We start from the raw sequence: 14,276 nt of genomic DNA, 5'->3' as shown, positions 1-14,276 counted from the left end.
AAACTCTCACGGTCGTTAGCCCCTATGTTCTTACAGAACACGTGCATAACCAGGAATTCGTACCATCGCTGTGCCTTGTCCTTTGTTATATCGGGACGTTTCAGGTCAGCGTCTAACTTCAGAATAAAACTCTGAATGGGCGTGTTCTCGGCTGGTTCATTTATAATTGAACTCAGCCCAGGGCTACGCATATCCTTACTTAACAAGGATGTGACCAACCAACACACAGCTGACCAGTCACGACAAGTGTCAAGCTCATGCTGGTGTCGCTGCAGGACCAGATAACTGGTACCTGTAGGGTCAAATGTATGCATTAAGGCAGAGATCCATTGCTAGGGAGCGATAGCATTCGTCTCCAGCATGACCGTAAACGCATTAAGCGTACAAGTTAGCGTGTCGAGGTCATGACTGTTTATAAACTCGACCTGCTTGCTGTTGGCATCCCAGTTCGACTTAAGTCGACTGATCTGTCCCTTGTACTTCTGGTTGTCCCTGTAGTCTTGTCCACGTTGGGCCTGAAGTAACTGATCAATGCGCTTTTGCTTAATCGCAATACTATTCGCATAGTATGCTACGTCATTAGCATGATGCGCAGCATGGGCGACTTCCATTTTATTGGTATAGTCGTCGACCGATTTATTAAGGTCGGTCACCTTGTCAGAGTGGAAATCCTCTGCGGGTTGGTGTAAAGCCGTGCGGTCGAAGCAATTAAACTCGACATCGTTCACACGTCTGCGGGGATGATTAATATCCCTTGGCGTCGGAATAACATACCCAGTCTTTACTGGTTTCCGACGATTGTCCTCCCAATTGGGTACAAGTGGCGGAGTATATTTCCTTACCTCTCGGTCTATAATACCTTTGAGGACAGGTGACTCACGACCAGATGTCAGAACATGCGAATGATTAGCCTGTCCTTCTGGCAGTAATGCCTCGTACGGTATATCGACACTGTGCATCTCTGGATCATATGACTCAGGTGTCGAGCTTGAGTCTTTGGGCGTAATTGCCTGTCGACGTTCTGTCCACTTCTGTAGGGCTTCAGTAATGCCCGGGGAAACATGCTCGCGTAAGCGCTGTGTATGTTTTCCTGATCTTTCTAATTGATCTACATGCTCGACAGTCAAGTCTTTCATAATAGTAGCTAACTGATTCTTAAGATCAGCGTATTTAGTAAATAGCTTACTTATGTGCTTCGGCTTAGAAGTCTCGGACGTAGATTCGGTTTTGCTACTCTTGCCTCCTCTTCTGGTTCCATAATAGGTTCCTTCTGAGTTTTGTCCTTGTCCCCTATAATTGGAGACGCCCTCATAATTGGGGACTTTACTTTCTGATTTTCGTCAGAAGAATGGGTTGGGGTGTCTTGCGACGTATCCCTTGTCTCACTTCTTGGCTTCGTTAATGATAGCTTTGAAGTTGAGGCTATAGCTGGCCCTCGGGCTCTGTCAGAAGGAGTAGTCTCCTTAAGCGGAGTGGCTACTTCCTTATCTGAAGCATTGTCCTTTTGACTATAATTGTCAGAGGCAAGTGCTTTGGCTACAGTGCGCTTAAATGCATCAGCAGCGGCGTCGGTTGTTTGCGCAGCAGTAATAGCTGCGGCAGCGTTAGCAACTTCTCTCTCCATCTTCTTCTTTTCAGCTCTACGCTTCTTAGAAGGAGTGTTGTCTTTCTTGGTCATAATCTTAACTTATGACTACTAGCTTGGAACTATCTAAATGGTTGTACACTCGAAATCATAACTATTTGGATACGAGTATACATAATTACATCTAAGCCTGTATTGCTGTGTCGATGTCTGTCCTACCTTCTTAGGTCTGTAAGCGAGTGTGAATGACGTAGTGGCGCGGCTATGTAAAGAGGAATCTGTCGCAGAACCGTCCAGTGTTCTGTCAGTGAAGTGTTGCTACAAGATGCCAGTTGATTTAATGTGCATACAATGTCGCACTTAGTAGTAAAAAATAGACTTGCTGATAGACAATGACCAGAACTGGCTACATGATAATAATTTATATATGTGTGGTTCAATTGTGATATTAATACATGAGGTACTTTTTTTGCGTGTATTGTCACTGTGGGTGCAATACAGACAACGGGCAGGCGCTTTAAAGGGGGCCAAAAAAAACCTTCACTATATAAGCGCGTTTTTAGGCTTGACGTAATTGAGAAAACGGTGCAAAGAGACCGAAGATTTATAAACAGGAAAATATAGCTGTTCCTAGTGGACAACAACAGCTGCCATCCTTCCTCAGTGCACATGCAGTGGCGTAGAAGGCAATACCTTGGAAAGCTTTATTGATCCTTCCACAGCCACCCTCAAGTCACAATGAGGTACTATCGCCAATTTATTCACTTTCCAAAGCAAATGCCACTGGCATCGTTGTATTGAAAGATAACCTACCAACAGGGCACAGTCATACGGTAGGAACGTAACTGCCAAGCAGTTTTACAAGATTACTTTCTCCATCCCCTGCCACTACTTCACTACTACACCAATATTCATTACACCGGTCGGTTGTAGAGTCCCCAGCGTCGCAATAGCTGGATATGAACATCGTATCGTCTGGCCATTGTCCCCATGTGTTTCATGTTTTTATACTAATATCAGAGTGCAGACTGCTCCCGTGTTCACATAAATGTCCACACGCACACCCTATACATACCCAATCGCCAATGGCCATAGTCAATATTCTTTTGCTGATGGATCTCCTGCCACTGAGCTTGTTCACTATTGTATTTTAATTTCTGCTCCATGGAAGGGACTACAGTGGCTACCATCAAAACCACTGAACTTCTTGACGCCCCACTACTGGCCGTAGCCGGTTCTATTTCTCCCTCCTTTCCTTCAGGTCCTGTGGGTGTGTACATCCACACACCTCCAACAGCTCCAGCATTCCGGACTGGAGGAAAGTTCGGGCGAGTCACAGCCTGGCCAGACTGCTCTTTTTTATTTTTCTTTGCTGCCACTAGCGCCCTCTTTTTCTTTACCACTGGGCTTATAAACTTCCTATGATCCATAGCTCCACAACCAAAATACCCTGTGTAACTAGACGCACCAGTGTATACCTTCGCTCTGTCGCTCCAATTACCACTGATACTTGACGTTGCAAAGGCACCTACAGACGTTGCCAGATTATCCACACCTATCTTACCCAAATCTATGACCGTTCGGAGAAACTCGCCTTCCTTCGATATCCCTCCATATGATACAATCACCTGTATATATCTCTATGTACTTGAGGCGTGCTGTCCAGTACAACTATCTTGATTCTCGCCTCACGTTCTGTTGCCGCTTTTACAAGTTTATTTTCCCAATCTGTATTCATATATCATGTAATAGTAGGAGAGGCCAGAGAGTAGCTTAGAACAAAATAAGGTTGCTGTTACAGTCGATAGAGATGTATTTTAGGGGCGTTCTTGTATCCGTGCTAGAACTTAGCTTTCACCAGCTAGAGATGTCCTGGTTCTGTTCGAATTTACCACTTGCTGTCAGCTCCTAGGACGTTCGGCCTGTGAAGCACAGTGATTGCGTGATGATGATGTGCGTTTCAATGACATGTGCAGAGCTAATTAAACTGTTCATATGTATATGTATGCCATCTCCCTATTGCGGGTTATTTGGACCATGTGCATTCAAGTGCTACCCTTGCTTTGGGCCAGTATTACTGGTTGTATCATTCACTACACACTCGGCTACTATTTCAATTGGCTACAAACAGGTTCTATCTGGCGCGTTTCCAGCCTATGATATATTCTTCCGTGTGTAGGACTCAGTGTACGACTCCACTGGATGAAGTTATGGGCATCAAACCCAGGAAGTGTCATTCAAGCGAATGATGGAGGATCAAAACAAGGCGCAGAATGCAATTTTGTTACCGATAATTAAAGATTGCATGACGTGGGTAGGGATAACACACCAGAAGAAAAAGGATTCTGGGTACACAGAGCCGGATGCGGTTTGCGATTATTCAAATATATATGAGCTAGCCAGGGCTTGTGGCAAACCGAATGGTGAAACAGATACATTGGTGCAGAAAGTTATGGTGGCAGCCAATATAAGCCTAAATTTATTGACGTACCACGCTGGTATTGCATAAAAAGCAGAGAACTGTACCGGCTGCTCCTTACTATGGAGAGAAGGACCCGATCAAACAGATGTTAAAAACCAAGGTCGGGAAGTGGAATGCATCGGGCATTTTGGCACCCACGCACTGGAGCCAGTAGTGTTCGACCACGTATTTAATAAATAAAGTGCCAGGGCTGGAATCGAAATATGGGGATTATTTCCGGATGTGTGTGAACTTGAGGCAGGTCAACAAGCAACTAAAAGCTGAACCATACTATATTCCGACTGAGAAGGAATATTTGAAGAACGTCAAAAGAAACCTAAATAACAGCTGTCGATCTAAGGTAGATTTTCGCCAGGTGCAGATTGCAGAGGAGTCAAGGAAGTATCTGTCGTTCACTATACCGGACGTTGCTATTAGCGGTCATGTGATGACGGTTGCTTTGGATTTATCGTGGGAATTTCAAGAGCTTTGCTCAATCTCCTACTTCCCGGGATTTGATGAGATCATACTATCATACGGTCGTTTGTTGGATCGACTACCTTCTAAACTATGCCAAATTTGCGTGGTTCGAGCAGCATCAAAGGGCATTCAAGCAGTGTGCATACGTTATGACACTGTGCCACGTTAGCGGAACCAACGATGGACGAACAGTTGATTTTTTTCTTCGGGCGCGCAAATATGTTGGAATTGATGGCGTGTGTATGGTAAAGATAAAAGGGAAGGTGCTGACGGTTTATTTTGTACATCCAAGGTTATCCAAGATATATGGGGCACAGCTGGGCTACCATTTATTGGACAAGGCGTTGTTTGGGGTGTTCACCATCCAAAAGAACATCAGGGTCCTAAAACGTAGTATTCGATCTACGAAGATCTTGAGTGATCATGCGTCGATGGTGGCCTTGAGTGCATGAGAGGTGCATGACTTCCCAAAAACGTTTAGAGGACGTCGGCAACGTAGATGCCATAAGGTCATCAGGGACTTGGGCATTACGGTAGCGCATAGCGGGCTCTGTCCAGATATCGACTCAATCATGCGGGTACATAGGGGTAGATCCAACTTGCGGATATCTTTTGGTAAGGTGTTGGTGCAGGTGTTGCGACGAAAGAACACAAGTTGGCTAGCAAGTCGTTTCAACTTCTGGAGCGGAAATAGGATCCACACGATATGCATGCGTTTATCTTTGCAGGCAATCAGCAACTGAGTACGTATTACGCTGTCATTACTGGGGTGAGTGCAGCTTAAGATTACAGAGGAGCGGGCGTGGATGACGCTGGTAGCTTCGTATTGGCCGTTTGCCAACCGGGTTTTGCTCCTAGTATCTCTTATGGAGGATGTCTCTATACGTGTGCCTTCGGAGGAGTCCATGTACCTGAGCTATGAACGCACGAGGCAGGGTCCACACGTCATTCTATATCATGATGGTGAGGTTAGGGTCTAGACGCCAGTATCGGCTCTCGGAAAATGTGTGGGATATATTTTAGTATCCGATGGGCGACAATAAGGTGCTCGTGGACCCACTGTCAGGGGTGGTGGGGTGTATGACCCACAACTGTACCCTTTGTTCTAATTACATGATGTCGGAGAAACAGCGATTTCTGCTGGCTGAACTTCAGACTCCAGGCGAGCTACCGATAGGATGCTTGGAGGTGTCTTTGTAAATATTCGAGTTCGTAATAGTAGAAGCACATGTTAACGTATATTATAAACGTATATAACATTATAATTTTCTAGTTATAATACTGGGATACGTTGAAACGTAATTGTAGGTATTTGAAAAAAGCAAACAAACGAATAGTCTAACTATAGACATTTGAAAAATGCAAATGAACAAACTAATCTAACTACAATCGTACAAAATAGAAAATACAATCGTACATTTGAAAATACAATCGTACATTTGAAAATACAATCGTACACAATAGAAAATGGATACTATTGTAGACGTTGGCGGTTTTTCTATAATGACATGTTTTCCAATCAGAATATTGGGATATAATCAAAAATGAATCTCAGGGTAAAATTTGACACTTGATGACAAACGCTGTATTTTCAAATACATTTAGCGTAAGAAAATCACTGAGAAACAGGACATGCTATTGACTCCTCCTAGCCAGCCTACTAGATGGGCCCGACTATCGTACGGACTGAGACCGAAATAATCGTGGTACCTTCCAGTTTTGTAGTAAATATGTTGAATGACTGAACCAATCGACCTAGTACTTGGTTGGTTGGTTCAGTCATTCACTTAATTTACTACATGGGACCTTCCGGAGGAGAGATATAAGTTAAGACAACGGCACGGGCTGGAGAGGGTAGTATTCCTAGCGATGCATACATCGTGGGCGGAGTAGAGGAGACGAAAGGGACGACAATGGGCTGTGAGTGTTTGGATGGGTCGTGCCAATCCTCAGGAAATGACTGGGGAGTATCGGACATGGTTGAAAACACAGATGAAGTAGGAACTTGATGTTGCGATTATTGTATTGGCGCTGTGTTTGAGTACTTCGGATACGCCAAGTATTGGGGGTGCTAATCGTCGAACGATCCAGAAAGACTTCATAACCTCCCTGTGTGTCGAAATTGTGGTGTACGTTGAGTGCCTTGCCGTCAAGTTTAAGAATATGAGGCATCCAAAGTGGGCGTCAACAGGCCGGGGGATCAATTTCTGGTGCCATAAGTCACTCGGAGAATAGAAGTTTTCGTGGTGACTAGGGTGTCATTCTTTATTATATCTGTCCAACGCTTGGCGTCACTCTAGAGAGCCTGATGGGGCATCCCCACTTCCGTGAGTAATGATCGGGCAATCTTGCTGGAGGTCCCGTGAGCTTGGGTATATGGCGGCGGTTTCTGAAGTAGGATCTAGAGACTTGCATTGTCTCTGTTTCCTTGAGACGAAAGTAGTGTCTCCATCCGCAATAAGTTTATAGGGCTCCCAATGATGACGTGCTTGCAGGTGTAGCTTGTTTATATTGGTAACCATATCTGTTTAATCTTGGAGGTTGGCGTGGAGGCCGTAGGCGCTGTCTTGGTCAATCGTGTTGAGTGTGTACCGATTACCGTATTAATCTCCAGAAAGGGGCACCTGCAGATCGATGTGCAAGAGTTCTCCAGGACAGTATTTTGTGGTCGAAGTGTTGTGGGAAACATTCCTTCGCGCACTTTATGTACAATACTTCGGATATTCCGGATGAGCTCGTGTAGCATCCAGGGACCAGATTATCTGAAAAGCCAATCCCAATCCCAAAACCCAGGATTATCAAATATTGGTTTTGGATCTAGGATCCAATATTTCTGATGACAGAGTGATTAGTAGTAGAAGCGGGAATACCGGTAGATGATACCGGGACTCCCGCGTGTGAGAGAAACACTTAAGTAAAAATTGAGTCTAGTGTAGAAAATACTAACCCAAATAGAGACACAATGCGATTCCTGTAACCAAGGACTTTACCGAGCTGTGAGATTCGCACTTGAGAAGAGGTCTATTGTTTCCTTTGGTCGTAACTTGCAAGCTACTCTCAAACTCTACACTCGGGTATAGAGAATGGCTGAACGTAGGTCGTCGTCGAGAGATGCATCCGTGTGGATTAAACCGAAATAAGCTATCAGAGTATAAACCCAGGAGGGTCTGCCGACCGTGGCCTTATCGTGACGGAGGAAGGTGGAGTGTCTAAGTTCTGTATAGTATAGGACTGGGACTGTGCACGAGGGCGGAGAGGCACAAGAACAGCACAGTGTTAACACTTGTGCTTACAACTTTGTCTATGAACTCCTTGGTGCCGGACCAATTGCGGTTGTCATAGGTTTTTTCATTATGTAGACGTGCTTTGCGTCAACAAGTGTGAATGTCGCCACCATGAGGGCTACAAAATTACAAGTGTAGAACTGCCGTTTGTGGAGAGACGAATAAGTCCATGGTAGGTTCGCTTCCTAGTAATTTCATGGAATTTTGGAAGTCGAGGCGATTCAACATCCATTCTTCTGTCTTGACGCCAACAGGGGCTCGTGCGTGAGTGTGACGTCGTCTGTGGCTGCCATCTTGAGGGGGGTCGAGCGACTGAGGTGGTCTATATTATACGAGACTTGCACCCCAGCAGAATTGTCAGTCACATTAAGAACATTCCTAGCACATGCATCATTCAATAATCTCACAAAGGTCCTACACTTTGAAGTAACCACGACATATCTCTATTATGTAAAACTGGACATACCAGTTCACATGCATCCACCCAAAGAAGCAGTGCAACTGGGCAGCTATCCACCAAATACAGTTCTTCGTCTAAAATGAAGATTATATGAATTAAAGCAATCAGGCAGGCTATGGAACTTCAACATTAAGTACTCAATTCATTTGGATTTCAACAAACAGAAGTGGATGAATCCCTTGAGATCATCAAGGCTAGAAGATGATGGTAGTCTTACATGTAGACGAAGTAGTTTCAGACGTTCAGCGCGAACTCAAGATGGTCCATGGATATTCTCTAAATTAGAGATAATACACTACCTAATGTCTTTTAACGTGCACGACACCTAGTAGGATTCAAGATCGTTAGGATAAGAGGCTTGCATGGATAAGATGATCATCGCCTTCCATTTACATGACACTCCTACTAAAAATACACCAGGCACGGGCAAACATCGATCCTCACTCGCAGGATCACCTTATAAAGAGAAATATAGAATAAGCAGTGGAATTTTAGCTGCGTAGTCGGTGTGCACGGGACGATAAATACCGGCAGTCTTAACTCATCCGTCCCCCCCCCCCCTCTCCTCCCTTTCATTCCTCCGTTTCCCCTTTTTCTGTTTTACTTTTTGCCCCTTATACACACCCAAAAAAAAGAATCGAGTTTAGGTTTAATAGGCTAGGGTTCAATATACGGACGGTTGACGGTACGTATATTCGATATATTTCTTTTATATTTGGCCATGATGTATACAATGAATGTTTGGTGTCCTATCGAGATTCCCAAATTTCTAGTCTCGAAGTGTCGTCTTTTCAACCACAGGATGGGGCTCGGTAGGTATCGGAAAGGATAATGTAATGATGGTGGCTTATGTTCTGTTTGTTCCAAGCGGATGGATCGATACAAAAAAAATTGCGAACGCTAAAGATTTTGAGTTTGATTTACAAAAAGGCCTTCAATAACTCAAGAGAGATGGTTGATAGTTGCCAGAATTAGCCGCACAACTGATGACGAGGTTTCGGCGGTTACTGTCGCTAACACGCGAAAGCATCTTTCGTTGAATTTAGTGAGTGTCTCAGTACTACCATCTCCTCTTCACATCACATGCGAGTTTACGCAATACATAATATTAATAGCATATCGGAGTCTGAAGTTGCTTACAGGGTGATAAGTATCATGTGATTTATCGGACGCAATGGGTGAATCACTGCAACCTCGTAGAATACAATCGAGGTCAGCTGTCTGACGGCAATCGCTTGGCTGCCAATATTTAATATTTTCTCGCACCGTAAGCACTTGTATACTATAATTCATGCTGAAGACTCGCCCCCGGTGTAGGAGACATACAGTCGGAAGTCTGACAGGCTTTAAAGTGTTCAGAAAATACCGATTTTCTATACAAGTGTCTGCTCAGCAACTCGGTTCGTCATTTAGACCACTAATTTTGCGAGTCTGGCGACGGTTGCGAGATAGGTGCTTGTGCGTTCCTAAGTTCTATATCGAGCCAATATAAAATATGCAATGCTACTGTTCTATGCTGGTTGAGAAGATCAAGAATATACATGATCTACCTAATCTAACTTCTAATTTAGATCATGTGTATGATAATACGTCACACAATGTTAGGTATCCGAACCCCGGTTACTTGCGAAGCCCTCGTGTGGTGCTCACTGTAAATTTCATCCACTTGCGATCTTTCACCTTAGTAGCCGTATAACAGGCAATTACGGAAGCCTATTCTATGCCCAGGTCGAGGCAATTGTCACATGTACAGGCTAGCTATTAAGTGGTGGTCTGACAATACATTCGGCTGGATTGATGTCAACGCGGAACGTTGTGCAGAACTGAAAATTCAAGCACACTGAATGCTAAATGTATGGTATTTGCAGGGTGGCACACAAGAAGCAGAATTTCATATTCTTCAGGGTCGCCCAGTTTCGGATGGGCATGCGTCCAATACATCGAATATGAACCTCAACTGCTCCTCAGTCTGTGCGATAACAAGAAATAGTGGGACTGTGAGCGCTACGCGCGATACATTTAGTGTAATGTAAATATATCACACAGTACCTTAAGCTGTATATAGTAATGACTGATAAGTTGAGCAACCTAAATGAGTCCGATTGAGACTGCGACATTCCTACATGCCAATACAAACACCGGCATCCAAACTCAGTGTTGTGTCGGTACTAATATAAAGATCTTACCCACTAGAAATAGATAGATGTGCACGCCATATATGTTCCAACCCAAATCGCCAAACCACTACCTTTACTGTATTCATATATCATGTCGCAAACCGGAATTTCAAAACCATATATACATATACATATGTAAGAGGGAACTCACCTGCACAGCCATCGGCCTTCTCTGACGCATGCTCACAACCTGGCCAAATACATCTATAACGCCGTCTTCTCTCGCTGTGACCAGGCACGCATCCACAGCACAGTACACCCCAGACCGGCCTAGCCCCGCGCTGCAGTGTACCAACAATGGTGACATGGTAGCAGACGCCTGGGCAAATAGAAGTTCGGTACTTCTTGTCCAATTGGCGTCGAGAGAATATGTGGAGGTCGGCTTGGCTTGGGCGTGGGTGTAGGAGTGAGTGCCCGTATTATCATGACCCCATGTATGCGGGTAGGCACCACCATCGCTCTTCAAAGAAGCGTTCCCACTTGCGCTCAGATCGGTTCTGGCACCCGCTGTCGCCAAACCAGTCCAGTCCGGCTGGCGTGTATGGGCACTATCTGCAGAAACTACCGAAGCAGATTCAGCGTAACGCGCCGAGGAATCAGTGCATTTACCAAGAGAGCTACGAGCCCCCTCCAACGTACACCTGTCGCTCTCGAGATCAAAGTCAGTAGGCGATGGTACCCGTGTGCTCTGTGTACGACGTGCAGGCACGCGCTCGTGCAGTTTCTTCGCCGATTGCAGGTTCGATAGACACGACCCTTTCATTGCACTTGTCCGTACGATCGGACCTACACCATCACTGGTGTGTGGGTCTATTAGTTCTCGTTCTCGCACGTGCTCTGCTATATCTACGTTCACTCCCCTCACAGTTCTTGTACGTTCCAGAGTCGGGAGCTCGGTCCGCGACGGCAGTCGCCCACAATCAAATTCACTGGCACCCGATTGGCTTACACTATCCCGAACTATTGCAGATAGTCTATGTCTCCACAACTTGGGCGCGATGTCAGGCGCTCGCATATCCTTCAAGGTATTTGTGCTATTCAGCACCTCGTCGCATGCATCGTTGGTGACACGTTCTTGGGTATAGTGTGTGCGTGCACGCGAGTAACCAGGAGCGTAGCTCTGGGCACGCGCATACGCATGTGGGTGACTGCGTACCTCCGTAGTATCCGATGTATCGTTGCCTGCAACAATAAATCCCCCATCTGAAGTGGATCGTTTGTGTCCATCAATAGTGTGCAAGGTATCCTCTGGTGGAGACTGTTGATCGGTAGTTTCTGTCGAAATTCGGGCACTTTTCCGTGTATATTCGTAGCGTTTTTCATCCGAGCCTCTACAGATATCCGTGGCATTCTGATCCCCACACACCTCGCCTAACCTATCAACTTCCAAACTCGCCCGTGACGCACTCGTCGTCAATCGAATGTCGCTATCGGCACGGTATCTCTCACCTTTTATATTCCCTGTATTGCTTTGTATATCATAGCTACTTAATTTTTCGTTTGTATATTTATCGTCACTCCAGTGTAGTTTGTGACATCCATTTTCCGTACCTCCGTTACTAAATTTAACTTGGCTCGTTTTCCCTGTTCGCTTGTCGTCACTGATACAATCAGTGCCTATGGGCGGGAGGTTATGCTTTCCATTGCGTGCAACATCACACGTTGGTATCCCAATTCCCCTTTCGTTCGAACTTACTAATATTGGTTTTGCGTGATCTACACGTATACGCTCTCCTACCCCTTGGTACGCACCTCTCATTCCAGGCGATACATCGCTCCCCACGGGCATCGACCCAACCCTGCGGACGGGTTCTTCGCTATGTCGCCGTGGCCTGTGCATACCTTTTCCTTTCGTCTTATATCTTATCATGTCATCATCCTTCTCTTCTATCTCATCATCCTTCTCTTCTATCTCATCACCCTTCTCTTCTATCTCATCATTACCCCCGTTCTTATGTTCCATGGTCACACTCAAGTTTCGCGAAAACATATTCGACCTAGATCCGGCGGACTTTGCTCTCGTACGCTTCAGCTTATTAAGCTTGAGCCTCCCATATGTACCACCACTCTCCGACTTCCCTTCAGTAGCATTTCCACAATCACCAGTGTTGCTGGTCAAATCAAGCGCGGAGTGAGGGCCCACATCAACGGAATATTCAAGCGCAGATGCCTTCTGTGCCGCTTTAACCAGATTCCCCTCGGACTTTGATACTCGCCCCGGGATACTGAGAGGCCGTCTGCACCATCCACGCGACTTCAACCCGCTGAAAGCCTCAATGACTGAGCGCGACTCACTGCGCTCCGAGCAGTTTGGGCGGCACTTCTCGTTGTATATTTGGCCCTTTCCGACGTTTGTTTGGCGTCTTTCGGCGTATGCTTGGTCTTTATCGGAGGACTGTAATTCTTTGGGGCTAGAAGTACCCGCAGTAATGCAACCAGAAGCCCATTTGGGCGATTTACATTTGAATTGTGTTCTTACCAGCTCAGGTAGTCCACTCGATAGTCGTTGCACACTTGAAAATGCCTTACACTTTGCATCTATGAACAAGTTGCAGTCACTCGACGACTTACATTTCGCTTCAGTCCACACTATGCAATCACTCGGTGTTTTACATTTAGTGCTCATATGCCCCGCACTATTACGCATTGTCATACCTTTGGTTCCGACATGTACTAAACTGTCACATAATGATCTGTACTTCGCCTCGGTGTGTACTAAGCTATCACAGGACCTTGATGAGCGGGCGCTGAATCCTTCATCGACCAATTCCCCAGAGCCACAGCCTGTGGCAACCGATCTCTGAGCTAGAATAGTAGTACATGGCGTTCCCTCCAAAACTACATCCCCAGTGTTTGCTGAGATCATTTTACCTACGGTCTTCGCAACATCTGAGTCATGCTTAACTTCTAATATTATCGACTGAGTACTGCTGGGGTCACCTACAGCGAAGTTCTCACTATTGCGGTCATATTCAACAATTTCGCGATCAATATTACCATCTTTACAACCATCGTCGGCTGCGCTAAACCGGGAATTGCTAACGCTGCCACCAGATATCTCATCATCTTGTCTGCTTCTCCTATTCCGGGAGCCTTCCACATAAGCATGTGCAAGCCCAATAGACTGCCATGAGTGTGTTCGTGAGAGCACATCCCGCAGCGGTTCTGGTGGAGAGTCAGCTGATGTGTCCCCAGATGCAATGCTCGCTAAACTACTCACGGGTTTAAAGTCGTTGCTAAGTATGCTCAATTTCCTAAGGCTCAGATTCCCGACCTTGGCATGTGTATGGGACTGTAATTCAGGATCGCCCACTGTGTTCGTATCTATATTAGTGTGTATTTTTGTCTCTGTATGTGTGCCTGTTGGGCCGTGGTTGGTTTCTTTTGCTCCCTCGGACACCAATTGCGATGAGGGTAACCATGACGACGAGTGCAAACTTACCCCCGAGCCCCTCGTAGCGCTCGCCTCTGCAGGTAAACTCTCCTTTGTTGGGCTGCCTGGGCTGCCTGGGCTAGAGGCGCTGCGGCGTGTATGTCCTTCATTCTCCCGCGCTGCATTGATGCGCATCATGTGTAGCCAGTGTCGTTCACACGCGAGGTTGTAGGCCTCTGTCACCCGATCGCGAAAGGTCAGGAACTCCAGATGTGACTTAGGGACACCGAAATCTGGCCAGTTGTTGTACTGCACAACGAATGTTTCGATGAGATAATCTTATACTTGAACATAAAATAGAGATGAATATATATATATATATATATATCTATATATATATATATATATGACTAAATATGACATATATATATATATATATATATATATATACTATAT

The 14,276-nt window shown here is 45.5% G+C and overlaps 2 protein-coding genes across 2 annotated transcripts in view; both read right to left on the bottom strand.

Moving 5' to 3' along the window:
- Positions 1-2,473: 2,473 nt before the first annotated feature.
- Positions 2,474-3,015, bottom strand: SARC_04698 (hypothetical protein; the record flags this gene model as incomplete). Its single annotated transcript, XM_014301454.1, has 2 exons — positions 2,474-2,538; positions 2,661-3,015. 2 exons carry the CDS (start codon positions 3,013-3,015, stop codon positions 2,474-2,476), a joined length of 420 nt encoding a protein of 139 aa, XP_014156929.1.
- A 6,422-nt stretch (positions 3,016-9,437) lies between these two features.
- Positions 9,438-14,276, bottom strand: part of SARC_04697 (hypothetical protein) — a gene marked incomplete at its 5' end in the record, with an annotated part of 9,550 nt that continues 4,711 nt past the window's right edge. Inside the window, 2 exons of the mRNA XM_014301453.1 lie at positions 9,438-10,239; positions 10,599-14,129. Of these exons, the coding sequence (XP_014156928.1) occupies positions 10,171-10,239; positions 10,599-14,129 (3,600 nt within the window). The 3' untranslated portion in view covers positions 9,438-10,170. The remainder of the gene's footprint in view (positions 10,240-10,598; positions 14,130-14,276) is intronic.

This window comes from Sphaeroforma arctica (genome assembly GCF_001186125.1).
Source record: "Sphaeroforma arctica JP610 unplaced genomic scaffold supercont1.274, whole genome shotgun sequence".
NCBI lineage: Eukaryota > Ichthyosporea > Ichthyophonida > Sphaeroforma > Sphaeroforma arctica.
This window is presented reverse-complemented; position numbering and strand designations above follow the sequence as displayed.